General features: G+C 40.3%; 1 protein-coding gene across 1 annotated transcript in view; it reads right to left on the reverse strand.

Moving 5' to 3' along the window:
- Positions 1-26,293, reverse strand: part of LOC311241696 (uncharacterized protein) — a 41,655-nt gene extending 15,362 nt beyond the window's left edge. Inside the window, exon 1 of the mRNA XM_084330579.1 lies at positions 26,119-26,293. Coding sequence (XP_084186705.1) covers positions 26,119-26,290 — 172 coding nt within the window. The 5' untranslated portion in view covers positions 26,291-26,293. The remainder of the gene's footprint in view (positions 1-26,118) is intronic.
- Positions 26,294-26,781: the final 488 nt, after the last annotated feature.

Consider the following 26,781-nt stretch of genomic DNA (forward strand, 5'->3'; position numbering starts at 1 on the left):
ATCCACCCACACCGGATTTCTTTTAACCAAAAAATGTATTATATGTTATCGGAGCTATCAATAACGTTATCGAGTTTATCGGGATGACGTCATAATTGCTGATATCGGCCGGATAATTATCGGCCCGATAATTATCGTGCATCCCTAGTTTTGGTAATATGCTCCCGAAATGCTCCCGCTGTTTGGCTACTTCTATGTGCAGTGAAAACTACTTGAATGCTTTAGAACCTAGTCATTGATTTAGTTCAGGGTGAGCTAAAATTAGCCGCGGAGCTAACGCTAGCTAACGCTATTTAATCAAGCTCACAAAGAGAGATAAACAGCTGACAGCGGATAGTACAGGTACAGGTGTGTGTGTGTGTGTGTGTGTGTGTGTGTGTGTGTGTGTGTGTGTGTGTGTGTGTGTGTGTGTGTGTGAGTGAGAGAGAGAGACAGAAGTCAGAGGAATAACGACCTGTTATTCAATAGATTAAATTAGTTTAAGAATAAAAAAATAAATACATTTTAAGAGAATCTCAAATACATTATTTTATTTAAGTGTAGGCTATAGTTAATGTTTTATTTTTTACAGTTTTTGTATTTTTCTGACATGGGGGCTCAACAATAAATGACAATCAGAAATGTCAAGTTGCATGTTGTTATTCTAACCAGCTTAGACCCCTACGCTCTGCATCTTCTGGCCGCCTCAGACCTACTCCTATCCAAGCTCCGGGAGGGTCATCAAAGAGAAGTCGCCTATTCTCAGTTGCCCCACAATGGTGGAATGAACTACCCACCCCAGTTAGGACAGCCGAATCACGTCCAATCTTTCGCCGTCGACTAAAGACGCACTTCTTCAACCATTATCTGAATAAAAAAAAATATATCTAACCCTAACTAACCGTACTGTCATGCACTTGTCCTAATAAACTAACCTACACTGTAGCACTCAACACTTTGATGAACATTGTTGCTCAGCTGATAGAGTTGTGCCCTTCCTGATGGCTTGTCGTACAGAACTTGTAAGTCGCTTTGGATAAAAGCGTCAGCTAAATGACTAAATGTAAATGTAAATGTAGTTCTGTTGCATTTCCAATTTATTTATTTAAATCATAAATTGATCAGGTACCGATAAGGGAATCGATAAAGAATCGAATCGATAAGCAGAATCGATAATGGAATCGTATCGATAAAATCCTATCAATTCCCATCCCTAATAGCTGCTGATTAGGGATGCCCCGACCGATCGGCCACCGATCGTTATCGGCCGATAATCAGTATAAATATGCGATCGGTGATCGGTGATAATGCTTTATTTTCGCCGATCGTCAAAACCGATCTCACTCGCTGAGTTCTGTCGCAGACACCGGGAGCTGCGGCGTCTGCTCCTCCTCCAGCCCCTCCCGCACGCATGTAAACACGGGTCTAGTCTAGTCTAGTGGGACGGGACCTCCATGAGCTAACGTTAGCTACCGTTACAAAATGACCCAGTCAACTATTCACTTTTAGTTTAATACATGATGAGGCATTGTCTAACCGAACGGTATCTAGCCGGCTAGCTACTGATAGCTCCTGATATCAACAAATGCTCTAGCAATAGTCTAGTACTAGTGTATGATACCTCCGTTAGCTCACGTTAGCTTAGCTCACTGTTCAAAACGAAATGTCCCATTCAACTAAATAGTTCACTGAGGCGTTGTCTTAACATTATATAGCCGGCTAGCAGTAGCTACAGATAGCTCCTGATATCAATGTCTTATAACACTCATTCGATGCGTATTCGAGGCCCGGCTTGCATCGCAGTCACAAACGGGGATAGCTGCAGTAGGGTATATCTGCAGAGCCTAGGGCAGTGGTGCCCAACCAGTCGATCGCGATCGACAGGTAGATCGCAGGCTGATTTCAAGTAGATCTCGATTAATAAAATTTGATTATTAATTTTTTTTTGTGCAAAATCAACTCTGCTTCTCCTTGTTAACTACAACAAGCAATGCTGTTTGTTATTTAAGATGAGGTCGGACTCGGCACTGACAGATTTGTGTTCATTATGCTGCTTTTATAAAGCCTCAAATGACTGCTTACAATATACAATTTTGGCTGGTAGCTCTCGGCTAGGTGGTAAATTAAAAAGTAGGTCTTGGTTCAAAAAATTTTAGGCACCCCTGGCCTAGGGTATATCTGCAGAGCCGCAGATATACCCTGCTGAGGGCATACTGAATGTGATTTGATCAAAGCAGAGTATACACACAGACAGTGGAGATAGCGAGCATTTTGACTTGTTGCGTGGTGGCCAGGGGGCAAAATTAACTTTTTGACTCACCGGCCAGTGGCGGGTAGATGGGAAGAATCTACCCGCCAAGTAGGCCTGCCGCGATAAGCAATAAATCGATTAATTGCTGCGATAATTAAAATGAATGCAATGATTTTGACGGGCGCGATTAATTGCTATTTGCGCGTTTGTTTTAATGAGGCGGAACCAGTGCCCCTTGTCAGTCACTGTCCGTGTTGGGAGGCGGGCCGCTGACGTTACTAGAGTACAGCACGGGAGCTCCGTGGGGTAATGCCACATAGCTTAACTACATTTCTCAATAGTGTTGCTCCTTTTAACCAAGTAGCATTATTTGTAGTGTAACGTTAGCTATTTTTAGACCCAAGTAGTTACTCGCTACTGCCCGGAGAAACTGGACTGCTAAATAAAGATGAAAGATAGAGCTTTGATTCTCATTCCATGCTAACAACATTAGCTAAATAGCTAACAAACGAAATACAACGTATAGCATAGCTACAAGTACAACACAGAATAACGTTAATACAATTACATGCATCATTGTTTACAATGAACGGGTGGGGCTAGTCAAAGGACTGGACACGGGGACAAGTTAAACATGAATTAATTTATTATAACACTCCGGTAGTTTCGAGTCGTGCTGCAGTGCTTACGCACCACAGCTATTCTATTATATACTGCTTTGACGCTTCCTCCTCATCGTTGATTGCCTGTAGTAGCTGCATCTAACGTTAGTAGCTAACGTTAAAACTAACTAGGGCTGGGCGATATGACGATATTATATAAATATCGGGTACAGTTCATTAACGATACACTTTTTAAACGTATCGTGGATATCGTGATGTTTTGCCCTCGCGTTAGAGTCCGCCGCGGCTGAGATGAGACTTACAAGCGCAGTGCTAAATGCTTTCCTCTCCCTCTCGCCTCTCCCTCTCGCAGAAAGAAAAAGTCAGTCACACACACACTTGCCCAAATTACGTCATCTACACGCACATACACGCACGCAAGCGCACACACCTAGCCAGAGACAGAGAGGCGGTGGCTCGGTGCTAGGGATGCCCCCTGAAAACCAGGAGTAAGCTCCGACGTTAACGGTACTGCTATCGGTAAATTAGTCTATGAGCGGATTAGCTACGGAGCTAACAGAGTGTACCATCCATCTGCGACGCAACAGTGGCAGCAACAGTGGACACGGAGTAATGTTAACGTTATGTCTAGTTCATACTACACTACACGTATGAACTCGACATAACGTTAACGTTACTCCGTTTCCATGAAGTGTTTAATTAGCAGCAATCTGTTGTTGAAAATGTAACGTTAACCGGAAAACCGGAAATGGAATGCGAGGACAGGAAGCCGTCATGAAGTCGGCTTCTGGCCCTTGTAGTCATATATATTGTAGTCTTTTAGTCTTATTAACTAAAAGATTTTAACCAAATAAAAAGCAGCAGCACTATTGGATAACTGAGTCATGTTTGCTATGTATTTCTTTCTTTAGGGGAGTAGGACATTTGTTTCACAGTTTTAGCATGATATTTTATAGATGGCTAGGTTAAACACAGGTTTTAGTTTTTTAAGAGGGGGGGTTTGATTTGATTGAAGTTTATTTCAAGTATGCAACACAACAAACAAACATCAAGTACAGATATAGCCTTAAGCCGTTCAAATAATAAATGTATACATACATGTAAATAAATAAATAGTTATAATATGTAATCTAATCATCTAAATCTAATCTAATATATAATATAAAAAAACGAAAGGCTAAAATGCTAAATATATAATCTAAGAATCCAATAATCTAAATCTAATATATAATATAAAAAGTCTTGTCTTTAATGTTCGCTTGCAAACTCAAATACTGTCTTGGTAAGCCTCATAATGAATTGTTTGGGGAAAAAAGGAAAAACATTGTGATGTGTATCGTGTATCGCCGAAAGGTCAGAAAATATCGTGATATCATATTTAGGCCATATCGCCCAGCCCTAAAACTAACCTAAAGTTAGTTGTTCACCAACAATTTGTTTTATCATTAGCTCAAAAACAGAACCGGACGAGACAAGTTGTCGGCTAATAGGTTCTGCTTAGGATAATCACAACAATACTTCCGGTCCGGTCGGTGGGCTTCAAAATAAAAGTCTAAAACACCGGAAAAGATGGAGCGGTGGGCTTCAAAATAAAAGTTTTGGGAAATACATTTCTCAAAAAAAATTCTCTAACCGGTCGCAATAATATCGCTTATCACGATATTTTCGGGGGCAATTAATCGCCCAGCAAAATGTGTTATCGTGGCAGGCTTACCGCCAAGCATATTTCTTACCTGCCAACTTTTTTTTGATTAAAAAAATTATTATTATTATTTTATATAATTATTTTTTAATAAAATATATATATTATATAATCATACTTGTAGTTGTGTATTATCTGCGAGACATCGCCACCTCGCTGTCTGCAAACAGCTCCACTGTCTGTGTGTATACTCGAGTGGCCTCCAGCTCCAGCAAGGATTCTCCGGTGCTGCAGCTGGCCCTAAACTCTACATTCAGCATGAAAGGATTCTCCTGCGCTGCAGCTGGACCCTATTCAGCAGCCCTCATGCGATGTAAGCCAGGGGCTCGAATACGCATGTTGTAGGACATTGATGTCAGGAGCTATCTGTAGCTACTGCTGGATGGCGTTGGGACAACGCCTCTGAACTATTTAGTTTACTGGGACATTTCGTAGTGACTAGTGAGCTAACGTGGGCTAACATGAGCTACCTAGCCAACGGAGGTATTATGCACTGGACACTTGCTGGAGCAGTTGTTGATGTCGGGAGCTATCAGTAGCTAGCCGGCTGGATAACGTTACACAATGCCTCATGTATTAAACTAAAAGTGAATAGTTGACTGGGTCATTTTGTAACAGTAGCTAACATTAGCTCACGGAGGTCCCTCTGACTAGACTAACGTCACGGTGACTGTCCTCTGTTTACATGCAGCATACAGAAACAGGTGGGGGAGAGGTAGGAGGAGCAGTGCGCGGTGCGCTGCATGTCTGTGCTGAGACAGCGAGTGAGAACTCCGCTCAGAATTGGATCATGATTTTTGGTTTTCACATGACTATTTGATTTCCCGCCACACGGCGGGCAGACCTCTCAGTGGGAGTCGCCAAACGTAAAAACTGATCGCCAATGGCGCTTGGCGGGCTCTAGTTTCGCCCCCTGGTGGTGGCGATGTCTCGCAGATAATACAACTACAAGTATAATTATATAATATATATATTTTATAAAACAAAATATATATATATATCTTTTATATATATTTATATATATATATAAAAATTATAAAAAATTATCTATATCGGATCGGTATCGGCCGATATGGCTCAAGACGATCGGTGGCAAAAAACGTGATCGGGGCATCCCTACTGCTGATATCAACAAATGCTCAAGCAATAGTCGAGTGCATGATACCTCCGTTCGCTCGGTAGGCAACGTTATCTCACGTTAGCTCTATATGTCCCAGTAAACTAAATAGTTCACTGAGGCGTTGTCTTAACGTTATCTAGCCGGCTAGCAGTAGCTACAGATAGCTCCTGATATCAATGTCTTATAACATTGATTCGATGCGTATTCGAGCTGAGGGCATGCTGAATGTGATTTGACCAAAGCACAGTATACCAATAGGGTCCAGCTGCAGCGCCGGAGAATCCTGGCTGCATCTGGAGGCTACTAAGTATTAGAGTTGTTCCGATACCGATACCAGTATCGGAAATGCCTCCGATACTGCCTAAAATGCTGGTATCGATGAGTACGCCGAAAGTCTAGCCTCCGATCCCATGACGTCATTTATCTCCTGCGGAGAGTGAGGATTATAAAATGAACGTGTTTTCAAGTGTGATGCTGTTTGTCATTTTAACAGCAGATACACTTTCTTAAATTCCATTGTCCCCGACAGAGCGGTGTGACGGGGAGCTCGGATGTGTTTTGCTTGCTGGTGTTATTATACTGTAGCATTAGCTGAAAAGCTAGCTAGTTGGAACAACATCCGCTTTAACGTTACATCAAATCAGATGATGGCCTGTCCTTTCTCCAGGACCTGACATTACTGTCCGTCTATCAACAATAATGCACCACGGTGAATCGTATTTAAGTCAAGTAGCTACTGACTAGCGTTAGCTGACTAGGGCTGCAACGATTAGTCGACATAATCGACGACGTCGATTATAAAAGATCGTCGACGAGAAATTGTTGCATCGATTAGTCATAAAAACAAAAACAAAACATATTTAATTTTTTTTTTTTTTTTTTTTTTGTGCACTACCTATCTTTGTGAGAGTGGCTTCTCAGGGTTCCAGACAACATCATAACATGATGATCCCATAGCAAATTTTGGACATTGAAAACATTGTTCCCCTGCAGGAGATGATGATCAGACTAGACACACAATACATTACACACGCACTCCTCTCACTCACACACAGCGATCAGAGTAAGACACACACATACACACTCCTCTCACTCACAGCGTTCAGAGTAAGACACACACACATTCACACTCCTCTCTCTCACACACAGCGATCAGAGTAAGACACACACACATTCACACTCCTCTCACTCACACACAGCGATCAGAGTAAGACACACACACAAATTACACAGTACACACACTCCTCTCACTCACACAGCGATCAGAGTAAGACACACACACAAATTACACAGTACACACACTCCTCTCACTCACACAGCGATCAGAGTAAGACACACACACATACACGGACTCCTCTCACACACAGCAAACAAAAGTTATTTAAAGTACACTTCCACTTTAATTTGTATTATTTAATTTATTTATCTTATGAGTGATTGCTATATTGTTCTTCAAATACATTTTCATTTAAAGTGGCTTAAAGATCCAAATTCAAATGTTTCATGAGTCATTATTTTAATTTGCTATGGGATCATCATGTTATGATGTTGTTGTTTGGTCCTGACAAGAGTCTCAAAGTCTGGGGTGATGGTAGACAAGCAACTCTGAGGTCATGCTCAATGTCCAATCTGTTCCTCTGCTTTTTGTTGTTGTTGTTGTTGTTGTTTACATTGGTTTTCGATTAGTCGACTAATCGAAAAAATTATCGGCAGATTAGTCGACTACCAAATTAGTCATTAGTTGCAGCCCTATAGCTGACTAACGTTATCAAATGTGACTCGCCGTGACCAAACCCGATTTGATCCGCAAAGGGGGAGGTGCTCTGAAATGAAGAAAATGTCTTGCTGTTTAGAAAATCCTAAAAATCGATATCTTGATTTTTTTTACATATTTGAATTGTCATTGATGTGTTCCCTTATTTGCCCTTAGTTGCAAACTTAAATACAACTTGTAAATGAGGTAATTATTGTTATAATAGTTCCACAAATTTTCTTCCAAGTGAGGAGAAAAAACTACACGCGCGGGCTGTGGGGCCTGTCCACAGGGGCCAAGTACTGTACTTAAGTGTTACTTAGGTGTTAACACACAGACGTCATTAGCTTTAGAATAACACACTATTAATACACTATCTTAATGTTATAAGTTCAGATGATTTATAAGCAACGTAACGCAGTGTCTAAAAAAAAGATTAAAAAAAAGAGGCCTTTACGGCCTTTATAAAACGTGTGTTTTAACTTAATTAAAAACCATTAAAACACAGTTCGAATTTTATGAGCGAACGAATTTCGGTAGGGTGCATTTTTTCCAACCTAATGGCTAAAAGTAAATTAATTTAATACGGAAACGGAGTGATAAAAAATGGCTTTTTCATCGGCTTTTTCATTATTGTGGGGGCCCTGATGTAAACTGCTGCTGCTGCGGCGCGATGAGGGCGCGTTAACCCTTTCACTGCCACACTACAGAAGCTTAGTAATGCTTCGCCTCAACTCCGTTTCTGGTAGAACTAGTGAGCGAATCTTTAATATTTTTTTTGATTCATATTCAGAGGTAATTCGTCGAGATATTTATATTTGGTATTTAGCCAAAATAAATATTAGAAATATGGTGAAAAAAACTATTTATCCGTTTTTTTATCCGTCACTACCACACTACAGAAGGTTAACCTTTCACTACCACACTACAGAAGGTTAACCTAGTTGTTGTGTCTTTCACTACCACACTACATGTATTTACATCTAAATGCTTATTGGTCAGGCGGTGACGTCATTAAGTTGATGCCATTGATCGGTGAGTATTAAACAGAGAGCAGGGCAGTGCATGTTTGCCAGTCACCATGGAACCCAGTCAGCAACCCACAGCGAGGGCACTTGCCGAGGCATTAAACCGGTTTGCTCACTTCGGAGCACACTGTGTTGAAGACGAACGCGCTTTAGGAACATTCATCACGGATTTCTTTCCGCAGAAGAAAAATCCAAAAAGAAACTCAGATTCTGGTTCAGAAGAAGAAGACAGTTGTGACGAGTTAGAGGCAGATGATGATGATGGTGACAACACTATTGAAGACGAGGCAGAGCCAGAAAATGATGGTGATGGTGGTGATGGTGACAAAACTAACGGATTTGAAGACGAGGCAGAGCCAGAATCTGATGATGGTGACAACACACCTAACGGATTTGGAGACAAGGTAGAACACGTAATGTGCGTTGTGGAAGTTGAATCTGACGAGAACCACGAACGCCAAATGGAAAGACTTTTGCGATTTACTTGTAAATGCGTCCAGGTTGATAAAGAAAATGACATTCTTAATCGGCGGTCATGTATCACAAAATTGGACCGTGATGAAGTTTACACAAGGCGTTTTGAGATAGCGGCTCTCGAAGAGGATCATAAAGACTTGATTATTATGGCGCAGCTCCAGGCTTTTGGTCGAAAGTCAGAATGGACTATCGGAAATAAATCGTTTTCCAAAAAAAGACAACGTGCTTACACAAACTATTTCTTCGGGGCGATACAAATCTGCCGTGAAGCTTTCCTCTTCATCCACGGGTAAGTTATTATTATTGTCTATTTAAAACTAATATAGTACATCATGCCTCTCTCTGTCTCCACAATCATGTAGACTGGGTGTGGTACAGACAGGTACCGGTACTTGTGATGATGATGATGATTGATGATGATGATCTAACTATCTCTCTCTGTCTCCACAATCATGTAGACTGGGTGTGGTACAGACAGGTACCGGTACTTGTGATGATGATGATGATTGATGATGATGATCTAACTATCTCTCTCTGTCTCCACAATCATGTAGACTGGGTGTGGTACAGACAGGTACCGGTACTTGTGATGATGATGATTGATGATGATGATGATCTAACTTCTCTGTCTCTGTCTCCACAATCATGTAGACTGGGTGTGGTACAGACAGGTACCGGTACTTGTGATGATGATGATCTAACTATCTCTCTCTCTGTCTCCCCCCCCCCCCCCTCTTCTCTCCCAAGAATAGGTAAGGATCGCTTGATTGCAATAAGCAAACACATGTCAGAAAATGGCATGTGTCTTCGCACAAAAAAGCGATCACCACACAACAACAAGCATTGCATAAAATATGAAGATATCGAAAAAGTAGTTCAATTTGTGTTGAATTATGCAGAAGATCATGCTGTTCACCTCCCTGGACGCCAGGCACACCAAAAGAACTTTACCGGTCAGCTGTTACCATCTTGCGTCACGAAGGCATCTGTGTGGCGTTTATATACCAAGGCAATGCCAGTTGGTAGGTGTAAGCAAATCTTTGTCAAAGAAATAGGTCAAATAGGTCTTTGTCAAATAAAAACAAAGCTTGAAAATGAATGACATTGTGCTAACATGTGTTCTTATTAATCTTTCAGACCAGCGAGCAGTGGGCCTGTCCACATTTAAGTCCCTCTGGAGGCAATTACTGAGTCATATCAGAGCAATCAAACCAATGTCTGATCTTTGCTGGGTGTGTCAGAAGAACAATTATCTGGTTAGTGAACATCACAGTGTTATGAACTTTGAACTGCAACTTCTGTATGAAAAGTGTTATACAAATACAGTTTATTATTATTAATATTAATCATCATTTACTTAACTTTTTTTTTTCAGATTTTCAAAAGTGCCAATCTGCCAGAGGCTGAGAAGTCTGCAAAGCTGAAGCAGCAGGAACAACATCTGGCGCATGTAACCTCCGAGCGGGCTGCCTACAAGGGCATGCTTAAAGCCGCCAAGGAGATCGGTGATGGTCTTTCTCTGGGTGGTCATGTGCCACCGGCAAGCAAGCCCTTGACAATGCATTACAGTTTCGACTACGCTCAAAAGGTGACTACATACCAAGCCCTCTTTCACAACATCATGTTATAATTGTTATAACTACTGCATTGCTCCCTTTTTTTTCTTTCTAAAATCCTTATTCATTTATTGCAGGTGCACTACCCATCAGACCCCCTTCAACCAGGGCCCATGTACTTCTTGGCTCCACGCAAGTGCAGCATATTCGGTGTTTGCTGTGAGGCGATTCCACGGCAAGTCAACTATTTGGTGGATGAGGGGATGGAGTCCAGCAAAGGTAGCAACGCCGTCATAAGCTACCTGCACCACTTCTTCAAAGACCATGGTCTTGGGGAGACAGATGTTGACCTTCACTGTGACAACTGCAGTGGCCAAAACAAGAACAAGTACATGTTGTGGTACTTAGCGTGGCGAGCGCTACATGGTCTTCACCATCGTGTCAATCTCCACCTGCTGATTGTAGGCCACACAAAGTTTTCCCCGGACAGTTTCTTTGGGCTTCTCAAGCAGCGTTTCAGAAAGACCAAGGTGAACACTCTTGATGAGATTGCAGCAGTCGTAAGGGACAGCTCAGTGGCTGGAATCAACATACCACAGCTAGTGGGAAAGGAAGATGGCACTGTAATCGTGCAGTCCTACAACTGGCAGGAACATCTGGGGCCTTACTTCAAGCCACTGCCACAGATCAAGCAGTACCAGCACTTTAGGTGGGTGTGGTCACTGTGTGTTGTGTATTTACTGTAATTAATTATTCACACTTTAGTGCAAAGAATGTCATTGGTAAATGATACAAATGCATTGATATTGTTATGTGCCCTGTACTAACGTTTCACTTTATTATTGCAGCTTTGATTCCAAGGAACCTGGTGTGGTTGTGGCAAAGATGTCTATTGATGGCGCTGAAACCAGATTCCAGCTGCTCCGTGACGTCCGTGTCCTGCCGCCTATAGATGGACTTCCTGTGCTGCCACCACCGGGACTGGACTCTGCAAGACAACACTATCTGTTCCACAAGATCAGAGAGTTCTGTGATGAGGAAGCCCAGGACGTAACATGCCCGGCACCACCAGCCAAAATATCCAGCGGCGGTTCAAAAAGACCACGGTGATCATCTGGAGAGGCCATCAGAACATTGAACATTGACTTTAGCATGTCTATTTTTATCTCGTGTTATTTTAAATGCTAATAAAATCTTGAAACTTGATTTTGTCTCTTGTTTATTATCAGGGTCCCTTTCACTACCACACTACAGAAGGTTAACCCTTTCACTACCACACTACAGAAGGTTAACCTTTCACTACCACACTACAGAAGGTTAACCTTTCACTACCACACTACAGAAGGTTAACCCTTTCACTACCACACTACAGAAGGTTAACCTTTCACTACCAGACTACAGAAGGTTAACCTAGTTGTTGTGTCTTTCACTACCACACTACATGTATTTACATCTAAATGCTTCTGGAGAGGCCATCAGAACATTGAACATTGACTTTAGCATGTCTATTTTTATCTCGTGTTATTTTAAATGCTAATAAAATCTTGAAACTTGATTTTGTCTCTTGTTTATTATCAGGGTCCCTTTCACTACCACACTACAGAAGGTTAACCCTTTCACTACCACACTACAGAAGGTTAACCTTTCACTACCACACTACAGAAGGTTAACCTTTCACTACCACACTACAGAAGGTTAACCCTTTCACTACCACACTACAGAAGGTTAACCTTTCACTACCAGACTACAGAAGGTTAACCTAGTTGTTGTGTCTTTCACTACCACACTACATGTATTTACATCTAAATGCTTCTGGAGAGGCCATCAGAACATTGAACATTGACTTTAGCATGTCTATTTTTATCTCGTGTTATTTTAAATGCTAATAAAATCTTGAAACTTGATTAAGTTTCTTGTTTATTATCAGGGTCCCTTTCACTACCACTACCAGTCACCAGACTCATTTTAATAACAAAGAGCCTCAGACTGGAAAGCTGCCAGGTGTTAATTGCCCTAGAGAGAGGGGGGCCATGGATTACAATGACTTCTGGGTAGTGTTGTAGTTGTTTCACTATTGTCACTGAATAGCCTGCTCGTCTCTTGAAGGCTATTATCTCTGAATACGTTTTGTGATAATCACCATGAATCATAGGAAGTAGCTTGCAAAGTATCCCACCAAAATGTTCAAGTGATGGCTTATTTTGAAGGTATGAATCTGTACTTTCATAATATGTAAAAAAAAAAAAAATGAATATCCCTCAACATGACCCTGAAGTCCATACCTGGGCACAAATGTCAATTGTGAAAACCTTGCGGGGAACGGGGAAGACGAGCGAAGTCAGCTAGCTTAGCTTGATAACGGTACCTTGGCTAAAGTTGGTGCTATTCAATAATGGCTGCAGACCTGCAAGCAAAGTACAGCAAGTTCCAAGTGCCAAAGGATAAGAGTCTGAGGCGGAGTCTCAAAAGAGAATGTTGAATATTTATTTTGCATTGAAAAGCACAACATAAACGTTACTACTAGCCAGAGCCTCTGCTACTAGCTAACAGACTGGGTAGCGAGTGCAACAACGTCTAATGTCCGTGCGGATCTGTGGGTGAACTCATTGGAGTAGGGTATATCTGCAGTGCCGCAGCCCCATACTCATTGATTAATGATACTAATACTAATCTAGATACAATCACCCAGGGAACAAACTTAACTTTTTGACTTACCAGCCATTTGGCTGGTAGATTTTTAAAAGTACAAGCCGGGCAGATTTTTTACTAGCCAAAAATTATAAATAGCTTTTTAGTATATCGCCATGTGTTATTATTACATATAATACTCTCATATGCTATTTTCAATTAATATCATAAACAACATAAGGAATATTAGCATAATTTTGAGTGGACTGAAGGAATGAGTCAGCGTTAATAGTTTTAAATGCAAATAATTTATTGAAACATAGAAGTGGGGTCGGGACACACATATTATTTCAATTTTTTAACCGTTTAAAAAAAAAAAAAAAACTGTAGTGTAGCACTTTGGGATCCCAGTGAACAAAAAGTGCATTACAAATCCAATCTATTATTATTATTATGTGTGGCAGCCGCCCTGGCGGACATCTGTGCTCTACTGAGTGCACCTTTCTAGTCTAGAGAGAGAGCGCATTTTGTCAACACAAGTTGGAACCCTGAGGAAGCGATATAAGGAAACGAATTGCTCCGCTAATCGCTCATGTTGACCCCGCCCCCAAGTCGCTCACCTTGAATCGAGCGCTCCCCGCGGCACATCGCTTGGCAGATTTTTTTTTTTTTTTTTTTGGAGCATGGTGTAAATTAGCTCAAACTACAACAGTCTACACCCCCTGGGCCCCTTAACAATTGTTTGTATTGAGCCGCATTGTAATTGTACCCATTCTGCAATGTTAAATAACGTTGTTTATCCATTCACTAGCTCTATTAAGCGATGATAGCTAGCCTAGCCACAATGCTATGGTCGCTGCCATTAACGTTAGCATGTAAGCTAACGACAACAATGGCGTCAAAACTTTTTCTAACAGAATGTGAGTGACAAAGCCTGAACAGGATATCACAGGTTCACCCTTCTCATTGGTTGAAAATGGCCTTCATGTTTGTACATCGCCATCTGTTGCTTTGGCATTGTACTACATGTAGTATATTACATCAGTGTTAAACCACTGTGAGCGGCCTGGAGGGAGTGGATTGGAGGAGAAGCGGTAGATGCAGTGTATTTTGTTAGCCGCCAGGTGGCGGGCAGACCTTAAATTCTAATCGCCAAAGAATAAATCTACAAGCCAGTGGCGCTGGGCGTGTAACTATTTTGTACCCTGCAATCACCTGTTGTTGAATAAATACCATTACTTTCTAGTTATTACTAAAAAACAGTATATATAAAACAGTATCTGTAGCTGTAAAAAAAAGAAAAAAAAATTATAATTTATATAATATATATATTTTTTATGTATGCACTGGTATCGGATCAGTATCGGTATCGGCCAAAGCTTAGGTATCGGAATCGGATCGGGAAGGAAAAAATGGTATCGGAACATCTCTACTAAGTATACACACAGACAGTAGAGCTGTTTGCAGATAGCGAGAAGTCACTTCAAAGAGAGAGAGAGAGTACAAATTTAACCTGGCCTCTTTAAGCGTCTATTCTTCAACGTAATAGCTTATCTACTTGAAATGTACTGAAAATAATGTATATATGTGACATAAAAATGCGTTTATTTTTTTGGCCTGTAAGAAATATGCTTGGCGGGTAGAATTTTCCCATCTACCCGCCACTGGCCGGTGAGTCAAAAAGTTAATTTCGTGCCCTGTGTGTCAGTGTGTGCGAGCGAGCATGAGAGTAAGTTACTTATTAATAAGTGTAGTAGACTCGCGAGGATGGAGCCCCGCTACACCATAGATATAAACATTATGCGCTACACTGCCCCAGGTGAGTAGGGTGTATCTGCAGTGCAGGTCGCCGAGAGACAACGAAGCATGTCGTGAAGACCCGCCCTACTCTGCCTCTGATTCGCGGGAGGAATGTGATTGGACCAAAGCAGAGTCACACACAGACAGTGGCTCCAGTCAGACATGCATTTCAGACAGAGACGTTGCTTGCATTAGAGAGAGCGGAGAATTACGACTTGTTGTGTGTTGGTGCTGTCTCGCAGTCAGATAATACAGATGAGATAATACATGTGAAAATGGTTCAAATTCATTGAATTCAGCTCAATTCGATTTCAAACAGCACATAAATATTAATTAACCCAAATCCCAGTTTTTACAGTATAACAAAACCAAAAACGGTCTGTATCGGCAGTGTATCGGCCGATATGGCTCATAGACGATCTGTGATTGGTATCAGTGGCAAAAAACGTGATCGGGGCATCCCTAATTCCTAGGGAAGTGGTATGATGCCTCTTCCACTGATGGAAGCAGCATCTCCAGGACAGAGAACAGGCAGATGAATGGCAGAGAAAGATAGAGGAACCAGGCTTCACCATGAAGGCTCATGGCCCTTCCAGCATGGTCTGCTACACCGACCGACCGGCCGCATTACATGAACTACAGAGTAGAGCTGCCGCGATTACCGCATTACCGCGGTATCGCTGTTACATCACGGCCACCGCAGAGTAGGCTGAATACCGCATCACTGCTGTTTTTATAATAATAATAATAACGTACCCTCCTCTCGTTGGGCTTGCGGCTCTGCAGATATACCCTACTCCTCTATCGAGGTTCCAAGCGACCCTATTGGGTACCAGAAAAGTCATGTGAAACATTGCAGACCACTGATTGGTCAGAAGAGAGACGCGTTGATCAGAGCTCATCACAATACGGCTAATAACGTTAGCTTTAGCTCCCCGCCGGAGTGGACTACCATCGCTCCTCAGGAGTACTAAACGAGACATAATGATTTTAGTGTCTGCAACAAATGTTATAATAAAAGCCCTTCGTTCTATACACTTGTCTGATTGAAAACTTTATTAACAGACCGCAGAATGGGACAACTCAGCATGCTCTGAGCAAAGGAACTGAGATATGAATTGAGTATTGCTTGGCTTGCTATGGTCCGGTAAATACGCTGATGTTATTGAACGTATAACTATATAATGTTAATGCCACAAAACGAATGCCTTTATTATAAAGTAGTAACTTTATAGTAATAATAATAAGAAAGGGTCGGGGGGGTAACCACCCCTGCCCGCGACACAGAGTGAACGGCGCATGACCAGAGGGGAAACTTCGAATCCGTGTTTCACTTTCAATAACTAATGCGTGCTTGCCGAATCCCAAACAATATTCATGCTGCAAAGTCATCCTCTAAAGATAGACATTTAGACTAGAGGCAGGCTATATGCTATAAAGAGTAGACTACTACTAAAAAAAAAATGCATTCAAACTTTTTTTTTAAATTTTTTGTGTGCGTGCGGTAATAACCGCGGCGGTAGGAAATATTTTGCAAAGTTGTGCGGTAAGGAAAACATCAATACCGCGGCAGCTCTACTACAGAGTACCGATTCACATAATCTGTACCAAATTTCGGCACCTTTACATGTTTAGTATAGGAGTATAATATGCTAGACAAGAGGGAGCCTTTTCCACAAATATATTACTGTCCCGCCTCTTGGGTCTTTGGAAAGACCAGACGAGGTCAGAGGAGTTTGATAATATTTACTGAGGATGGCCAGATAATGTTGATATTTAAAAAACACAATACATGATCATGTGATTTATTTTGTGTTGTGTGTTAAAACAATTAATAACAAAATGTTCTAAATAAATAACAATGTTGAAATTGAGAAGTATTATTCACAACTGAAATTGAAGAGATCACTACAGGGCTCCAGACTGATAGGCCTATTATTTAGTCACATTTTGTAACCTTCTGTAGTGTGGTTGTGAAAGGGTTAACCCTTTGTCGTGTGGCGGTGAAAGGTTAACCTTCTGTAGTGTGGTTGTGAAAGGGTTAACCCTTTGTCGTGTGGTAGTGAAAGGGCTAGAGAAGCCAACGGGAGGCTCTGAGAAGAGTCAGCAGCACGCTTCTAGTGGCATTAAAAAAAAGAAAATACCCGTCAGATCATTCTCTGCCACAGGCAGGAGTCTCAGATGAAGATGAGGGGCACAATTTAGATGAGTCAGGAACGGCTCGTGATCGCAGTCGAGAGAGCAGCAGGATTTAAAAAATAAAAGATCTTCAAATCAAAGTCTATCAGATACATTTTCGTGAAAAAAATATATATAAAAGGGCTATCAGTACAGTCAATACATCAGACCACCAGCATCACGTCATCCACCCTGATTTGTGATGACCACGCCCCTTTTCGGGGGAAAACAAGTAATAATTCAATAATAATAATTAATTGCATTTATATAGCGCTTTTCTAGACACTCAAAGCGCTTTACAATGTAGGGTGGAAATGGCCTCCTTCACCATCACTGGGTAGCACCCAACCTTGGGCTACGCAGGCTTAATGGCTTCCATACACTGGCACCCAGCACACATCACACGACTACACAATGGCTGAACGGCTCAGGAGACAGGGATTGATAAAGTAAATTAAGGTGAAGGGATGATTAATAGGTGGCCTTGATGTCAGAGACCTGATTGGGAATTTAGCCAAGAACGTCTTTACGATAGGCGTCCTGGGTTCTTTAATGACCAAATTCAGCCTGGACCTCGTTTTAGCATCTCATCCGAAGGACGGCACTCGCAGCTGTACGGTGTCCCTATCACCATAACAGGGGGCGCTGTTACCGACAAGTCCAGAGGACAGAGTGCCCCCTGCTGGACAACAACACCACTTTCCGACTGCGGCCTTGACCGGGGCTCGAACCGGTGATACTCATCTCATGTAGTTATCCTACTGCCACTGAACAGTGGATGCACAGTGAATGGCAAGATACAAATCAATGTAAATAAATAACCAAATAATGAAATCAATATAACGCTAGCCTGTGATGAAAAAAAGAATGCCGGCTAGTTGTTAGTGTGTATGTTGCATAGCAATCACCTCACTGTGCAGGCAGCCAGGAGGGCCTAGTTTATATTGAACATCATTTATTTACTAATAAAAACTATTTAAATGGAAGGGAGTCTTTGTCTTACTTCCATATTACCATAGCATACTTGGTAACCGTTTTATGAAAGCTATAGCTCACTTCATGCTGTGGTATATGGTTCTTATATAAACAAAAGCATTAGGTGTGGCCAAATCAACTGTTTTGTACATTCTTAAAAAGGAAGAATGCACTGGTGAGCTCATCAACTGTGTCAACGTCAACAATCAATAGAAGTCTTCACTAGTGAATACAGAGGGTTCACTACAAGATGTAAACAATTGATGAGCCTCAAAAACAGGAAGACCAGATTAGAGTTTTAAAAAAAAAACATCTAAAAAAGCCTGTACAGTTCTGGAACAACATCCTATGGACAGGTCACAGGTGAGACAAAGATCAAGTACCAGGATGATGGGAAGAGAAGAGCATGGAGAAGGAAAGGAACTGCTCATGATCCAAAGTATACCACCTCATCAGTGAAGATGTATGGCTGGGTCATTGACGGATAAGACTTTTCAATAGGCCAATTTTAATTTAAATTTTACAAAAAATACGTATATATTTGGCCATTTTTCAAACATTTGGAATGTAGTGTATACATGCATTTATGCAAAAAAACCCAAATTAAGAGATTTTAGTGTTTTTAAAGTTGAATTAATAGGACATGGCCTTAAGTCATTTGGGGCGACCGTAATTTATATCAAAATGTATATATTTCCTTAACATTACTAATATTTTAACAGGTATCAGTAATTAAATATACATCTTAAGAAAGACAGGCTTGTGTGCCCTTTAATTTTTTGTAAACCATGATTTCACAAGTTTATTCTATAATGGCAGTGTCTCCCTTGTAATGCAATTACAATACCCATATATGCTCTAAAACCCATAAAACTGATTTAAAATGTGTACAAATAGTATCCACTTAAGCATAGTATACCAGTGATTAATATTTGAGCCAAAACTGATGGATATTCTATTTTGAATTTAGTACAGTTATTGACAATCATTGGTTACCCCGCATGACAAATGGTCGCCCCAAATGATGAGTAGTTAAAAGTCTATTTAAAATGTTACACAATGCAGTTCAGACAAAAGAAAACTGAACAATGTTTTTATTACAATCTTTTCAAGTGGTCAACAAAAATATTCTTCAATTCATTCAAATATCACAAAAGTAAAACATGTTAACATGCGAGGGCCCACATGTGGGCCCTCTTGAGGAAGATTTTCCCACCTGCACTTTGGCGACCTCTACCGGCTCGGGTGTGCATATATTTTAATACAATATATATATCGAATTAAAGCCCTATTTGTTGCCTGTCAATAGCCATTTCAGGTGACACAATCCGTTCAGCGGTTCTCGAGTTACATGCCGATATGTGAGGTGTGCGCCGAAGTACACAGTGTTGTACAAATACAACACCGAATCCCGGGGCTCTAGCTCCGTCAATCATTTGGCACGGTAGGTTACAAGCTTTGTCAGGAACATTCAAATATCACAAATGTTAAATACATTAAACATTCAAAAAGTTTAAGTGCAATACACATTACATGCTTCAGGAACTTGAACATTTCACAAATGTCCATTTTCATGTCCTCATATCATCATTGGTTTTGTCAATGTATGAGAGCGAGAAGGTGGGTTAAGTAGCATCACTTGTGATGGTAGTCACATTGGACAGGGATTAACAATTTAAGTCAATAATAAAAGGTAAACAGAGTTGTATGTATGGAATACAAATTAAACACCAACACAGTTCTATAGAGTCAATAAACAATAACCACCAACATAGTTGCATGGATGAAATCAACGCTAAACAACTACAACACAGTTGTATCAGTTCCTTTTAGGGATGGCACGATACCACTTATTCATGTCCGATACTGATATCACAGCCTTGAGTATCTGCCAATACCGATACCCATCCGATACTCCCTTAAAAAACAAAAACCTGTGTTTAACCTAGCCATCTATAAAACATCAAAAACTCTCATAAAGGAAGAAATACATAGCACACATGACTCAGTTATGCAATAGTGCTGCTGCTTTTTATTTTGTTCAAATATAAAGGGGAACTATTTTACTATTTCTTTCACTATTTGGGCACTTTTACACAATTCCTGTGAGTCTATGGAACACCTCTGTAATATATATATTTTTTTATTCATTGTTTTGTATTTCTAATCAAGTCCTCAAAAACAGCATTTTTCTACCTCAAGATCTCGAGCTGTTTTGAGCCTGGGCTCCTAAACCACTGCGGGTCGTCGTCTTCCCCTGAACATTAACATGCAGCAGTGACTATATGACATCACATATAGGCACATTTTCAAACGACTCAGTTCAGTGAGGGTGAATATTGTGAGAGGAGAATTGGAAGAATGCGCCAATATGAGAATTTTGAGACATAGATCATATTAATATAAGTTCACATAGCTAGGAAACAATGCTAAACACTCAAAAAGGCCATTTATAAGATAGTTCCCCTTACGTTAATAAGACTACAGCGATTTCATGACGGCTTCCTGTCCTCACGTCTAAAACGTCTGTTTACCGGTACAATGCGTGGAGAGTTTCCAATCATTGGTAAACAAACATAGTGCTGAAAATATACACTTTGACTGCCGTTTTGATAGGGTTAGGGTCTTTACACTTGGCTACATTTGAAAGCTCCACCATACAGGTCCGTTATTATCCACTCTTAGTCTACTCTGCCCTGCGTACCTGTCTGTGACCCCAGTACGGTGGCCTGTACTCTGTGTCGTATTAATGCACAAACATTAGCATAACACCACAGGCTGTTTTGCCTTTTTCTTCTTTGAGCTTAAAATAACTCCACACAGCTGACATGATCGCGGCGCGCTGCTAACAAGTTGACTTACGTTTAGCTAATGCTAACGTTGTTGTCACACTACTACTGTTCACGTGATGGCATGCTTTGCGGCCTGTATCGGATCGGGTTCCAATATCCAATCCTGTGAATTTGGCCAGTATCGGACCAATACCGATACTGAGTATCGGATTGGTGCCATCCCTAGTTCCTTTTATATTATCTCATGGTAAACTGCAGGCATTTCAAATTGAAGTACATGTGCATTTTTTAACAAATCAGACAACCTGAACACCTAGAATAAGAAGCACACCAAAAAACAAAACACTGATATTTTCTTACATTTAGTTAAATTATTAATGTCGGTTATGACATCAGACGAATGTTCCAGAACCTTTGAGCATGACATCATACTGTGACATCAGAAATGTTCTAGAACGTTCGGTCATGATGACATCATACTGTGACATCACAAATGTTCCAGAACGTTCGATCATGACATCATACTGTGACATCACAAATGTTCTAGAACGTTCTATGACAAATAAGACTGTTCAATGACTTTATCTAAATCCAATCAATATTCCTAATGCCGTTTCATGTAAGGTTATAAAAATAAACATATAAACATTCATACAATACAATATAGCTTTGGCTCCTACAGTCAACAACATTCCCCAAAGATATATCAAACACAAAACAAACTTTGATCAGATTATAATGGAGATGTTGCACAGTGCAATCCACTGAACATTTATTGTTGAAATATGTCACTGTTGATCATGAGCTGGATATATAACCTATGGTTTCAAGGGATGTTAAACCTACTGTAGAATCAAAGTAAATGTTAGTGATTCAAATCCTCATTTAGAGGTAGGGGATCCACCACAGCTTGCCCTGCTGCTCTTCTCTACCTCTACACCAGCCAGAACTGGTGGAGTGTTCTCCATGGATGGTGGCGTCAGGTCCAGCATCGCCTTTTCCATCTTTTTCCTTCTCCCTGTAACCTCTGGATGCAGCCTTCTCCCTCTCCGATAGCTCATCTGACTTCACATGGAATCTTGCCCTGTTGTTTTCTTCTCGCTGAAACAATAGTGTATAATGTGATACTAATTCTGGTGGGCTAAATTACATACAAACTTAAGTTCAAGATATTACAGAAAAGGTCATTCCTAATCCTACTAACATGACAGTTTGAAATACACCAGAGAAAGATATACTGCATGTTACCTATAGTTTTTTTTACCTCTCTCTTTTCCTGGCAAGATACTCTGCATTGATCCGCTGTCTGTAGTGAGCAGTCTTCTGTTTGCTTGTTTGTGCCATCTAGAAAATAGGTTAAACTAGTTAAACATGACTAATACATGTACAATTACCTAAATAGAATGTCATGCTATACCGTTTTAAAAATGTTCTCATAAGATTGTACAATACTAAAAAAGAAACGTTAATTCCTAAATAGGAATGAAAAATGACAGAAATGTTGAAAACTATATGTTAAAGTATACAAAGAGTTATGCTAAAACAAAGAACTTTATGTATATAAAACATGAATAAAATATAAATATACAGAAACTACAAATACAGGACATATATCTATCATCTAAAACACTCAGCAGTGGTCGCCCCACATGATACTCGGTCACCCAGATGATGTTTTTAAGGTCAGTCAAATATTACAGGCTAACCATTAGCTACAGAAACCAAACTAGCTAGCTCTTACCACATGTCACTATCAAATTCATCATCAAAATATAGATTTTCAGATAAAATGTATTATTCACAGTTTTGGGGCGGTCGTCCCACAAGACATCCAAAAGTGGCAAGTACATTACAGCAGTTAAAAAAGAGATTTATTTGCCAATATGAAAGAGACTTACTAACCTGCTAGTTGTTTCTCTGGGTCCCTCACATGTGACTGGCTGATGCAACATCCTGTCCTTGAGGTGGTTTCAAAATAAAAGTCCCACAATTGTGTTTTCTTGATGGTCGCCCCAGATGATATTTCATCAAATTAACATAAGCTGGACAACATTTGTTTGTATATTATGATGGAAGTATATGTGCAAATGCTTCATAATTTTGTCAATGAATGCAAAACATGTTTGAAATTATGCCAAATAGGGCAAGGGAAATATTTAAATAGATTTAAAGTGATTTTAAGCCGGTTGTCCAAATAGAATTCAATGCTGGACGGTCGCCCCACATGGACATTTGACACTTCAGATAGCAGAAAAATTACCAATAACTAGGGCTGGGCGATATGGCCTAAATATGATATCACGATATTTTCTGACCTTTCGGCGATACACGATACACATCACGATGTTTTTCTTTTTTTCCCCAAACAATTCATTATGAGGCTTACCAAGACAGTATTTGAGTTTGCAAGCTAACATTAAAGACTAAATAAAATACCCATGCATTTAGCATTTTTATATTATATATTAGATTTAGATTATTGGATTATTAGATTATATATTGCATATATTTAGCAATGAGATATTATATGATTTAGATATGAAATATGATTAATTGAAAATGGGGGACCCTGATGTAAACAAGACGAAAGACTTTCTCTGGTCTGCATCCCCTTAACAATTGTATGTATTGAGCTGTACTGTACCCATTCTGCAATATGTTAATACAGTTTTAAATCAATCAATCAATCAATAAATAGCATTTTAGCATTTTTATGAAACTACTGTATATTTGTATGTCTCTAAATGTTTTGATGAATTGAAAATGGAGGACCCTTATGTAAAAAAGCCGAAAGTCTTTTTCTGGTCTTCATCCCCCAGTCCACTGTTGTTGTATTGAGCTGTACTGTATTGTACCCATTCTGCAATCGTTAATAACGTTTTCATTCATTCGATCATTCAGCCGGCAACAGAATAATTTTGATTGACAGTCGAGTCTGCCAATTACGTCACACCGATTGAACCCGCCCTGCTGTTCTTAGCACCAATCGGCAAGCTCTATGCGTTTTTTACTTCCGCAATTGATTTTGACGAGAGCTGAGCTCAGCTCAACGACAACAACAGCTCCCTGCGGCAGACGAGTGATTACCAGCGCACCGCAGCATGACTAAACAAGCCATAATGATTTTATTGCAACGAATGTTATAATAAAAGCCTTTCCATACATCTGTCTGATTGAAAACTTTATTAACAGACCGCAGAATGGGCATGCACAACTCCGCACGGGCTGAGATATGAACAGTAACGCTTGCTATCTATGTCGTCATCGGACATTGCTATGTTTGGGTAAATACGCTAATGTTATTGAACGTGTAACTATATAACGTTAATGCCACAAAACGAATGCCTTTGTTAATAATAATTAGTAACTTTGATGCAGTAGTGTGTGTGGGGGCGGTGTTGTTCAAAAGTTTGAACGGGTGTGGACCAGATTGACGCGACACAATCCTCTTGGGCAAAACATCACGATATCCACAATACGTTAAAAAAGTGTATCGTTAATGAACTGTACCCGATATTTATATAATATCGTCATATCGCCCAGCCCTAACTGCACTGGTAGATAATTTTCCCTGTTTAAAGTCGGACCTGGATACATGCCAGTAGGGAATCGTGATACTGTCAGGTCCACCACAATTGTATTTACATCCATATCAGGTGATGTAGGAATTACAACCGGTGCAGCACCCCCCTTTTTGAGGGGACCAAAAGTAATTGGACAAACTAATGATCCATAAATAAAATGGTCACTTTTAAAAGTGCTGTACTGTAAGTGGTATTTATTTATTAAAATAAGTGGTCTACATGTTAAAATAATAGGTCTACATTCTGACAGCCATCACCGATATAGAGTGTTGTTGGTCAGTAACACGGGTCTCCCAGTTCCTCTGCTCTGCAGTAGCTAAATATGTTGATTTATCCAATCAGGGGAGAGAACTCTACACTGAAAAAGATTGTCTGACAAAAATAAGAAATAAAAACTAGTTTTAAGCTTAATTATGTGCTTTAACTAGGATTGCCTAGTCTTGTTTAGATAACACCTTTTATACTGATTTAAGGCTTCCAGGAGTAAGTAATACAGCCTTACCCAGCAGTAAAGGGGCCAGTAAACATGACTATAAAATGTACAAATCTCATTCATGCCACTGAAACTTATCTACAGCAAATTACTTGAACTTGCTTAAAAACACAAATTTTAATACACAACCGTGTCTAGCTTCCTGCTGTTGTCTTACAAATGTTGCCGATTCCACCACAACGTGTAATCATGAAAGTATTGATCGTAAAGCGCAATAACACAACAAAAAACTAAATGAAATATGAAGCAACAGATTACTCGTGCACTCCAGGATGCTAAAGGACCTCCACAAAAGAGTGAGATGAATGTGATATGGAATATCGTCACGTAATAATGACAGACTGACAATAACTTTGATTGACTGCATGTCAATATAATATATAAAAAGGGGAAAGAGCTTTGTCAGTATTCCAATGTACAGTGTAAAATGTGTGCGCCCCCCCCCCCCCCCCCCCCCCCCCCCCCCCCGCCCTCACCCACCCACCCAACCTCCTCCAATGTACAGTTTCTATGCCAAATGTATATACACTCTTTTTTTTTCTGGACACTTTTGTATCACAAACAGTACTGTATTTGCAAATCTGATATGTCATAAATGTATAGATCTATGTAGCAGTACTGTCTATCTGTATGTCATGTATTATGATGAATTGAAAATGGGGGACCCTGATGTAAACAAGACGAAAGTCTTTCTCTGGTCTGCATCCCCTTAACAATTGTATGTACTGAGCTGTACTGTACTGTACCCATTCTGCAATCTGTTAATAAACTTTTCAATCAATTCAATCAATCACCGTCACTCCATTTAAATAGAATACACAAAGGGGGAGGGGTAACGTTAATGATATAGGAAAAGATATGAATATGTTGTGCTGAATGTCGATTTAAGTGGTGGTACTAAATGTTGTGCTCAGTAGACCTGGAACACCAGTGTTACTAGTGTGAAAGCCTAGTCTGGAAGCCCTGCACTATAATAGAATAAAGCAAATTTTGGTATAAAACTCAAACAAACAATCTGTGGCTCCACAAAACCAATCTCCCATTTGTTGTCAAAGAAGCAGCTCCAGTCTTTATACCTGATAAGTGATGACATCACACGTTTAACTTAGTCTGCTGCGTTCCACCATTACTGGACGGACTAATAAAAAATCCTCCGTAAAACTGATAGAAAACACAAACCTGCTCGTAACTTTATCTTGGGTTTCAGAAGGAGATCCAGCAGTTTGTTTTGACGCTCAATCTCCCATTTTGATCGGGAATCTTTCTCCTCATAAACTGTAACCATATTTTCAATTATTCCAAATATATCCTCAACCGCTGTTATCAGTCGCTCTTTAAGAAGAGTCTTCATTTGTTCTATTTCGGACATTTCTAAAGGTGAGATTAAAACGCAGTTATATTCCTTCCACGAGGCTCTAGCTAGCTAACCACCTAGGGTAGAGCTACGGAAGTAAACATACGTTATTCTTCTTCTTCTTTGGGGTTTAACAGCGGTTGGCATCCATAGTTGCATTACCGCCATCTACTGGAGACTGTAACAACTTATTTTGATCATACGGAGAGTAGGGTATATCTGCAGAGCCGCAAGCCCAACGTCTGGGCGGGGCTTCGTGGCTTGTAGTACTCGGTTTGAGGCGGGGCTTGTACTCGGTTTGACTGTGCGTGGGCGGGGCGTCGGGGCTTGTACCCATAGTAGGCGAGTCAATCTATGAAAAAAAAGCACTTAACCCAAAAAAAATTGATACAAAAGGTTTTTCGATGGATTCCGATAGTATTGGGCGTGCTAAATAACATACTAAAAGTCAACCAAAATCGACCCCCCCCGAAAGCCGCCATTTCCAA

Source organism: Notolepis coatsorum (genome assembly GCF_963971535.1).
Source record: "Notolepis coatsorum genome assembly, chromosome: 15".
In the NCBI taxonomy this organism is placed as follows: Eukaryota; Metazoa; Chordata; class Actinopteri; order Aulopiformes; family Paralepididae; genus Notolepis; species Notolepis coatsorum.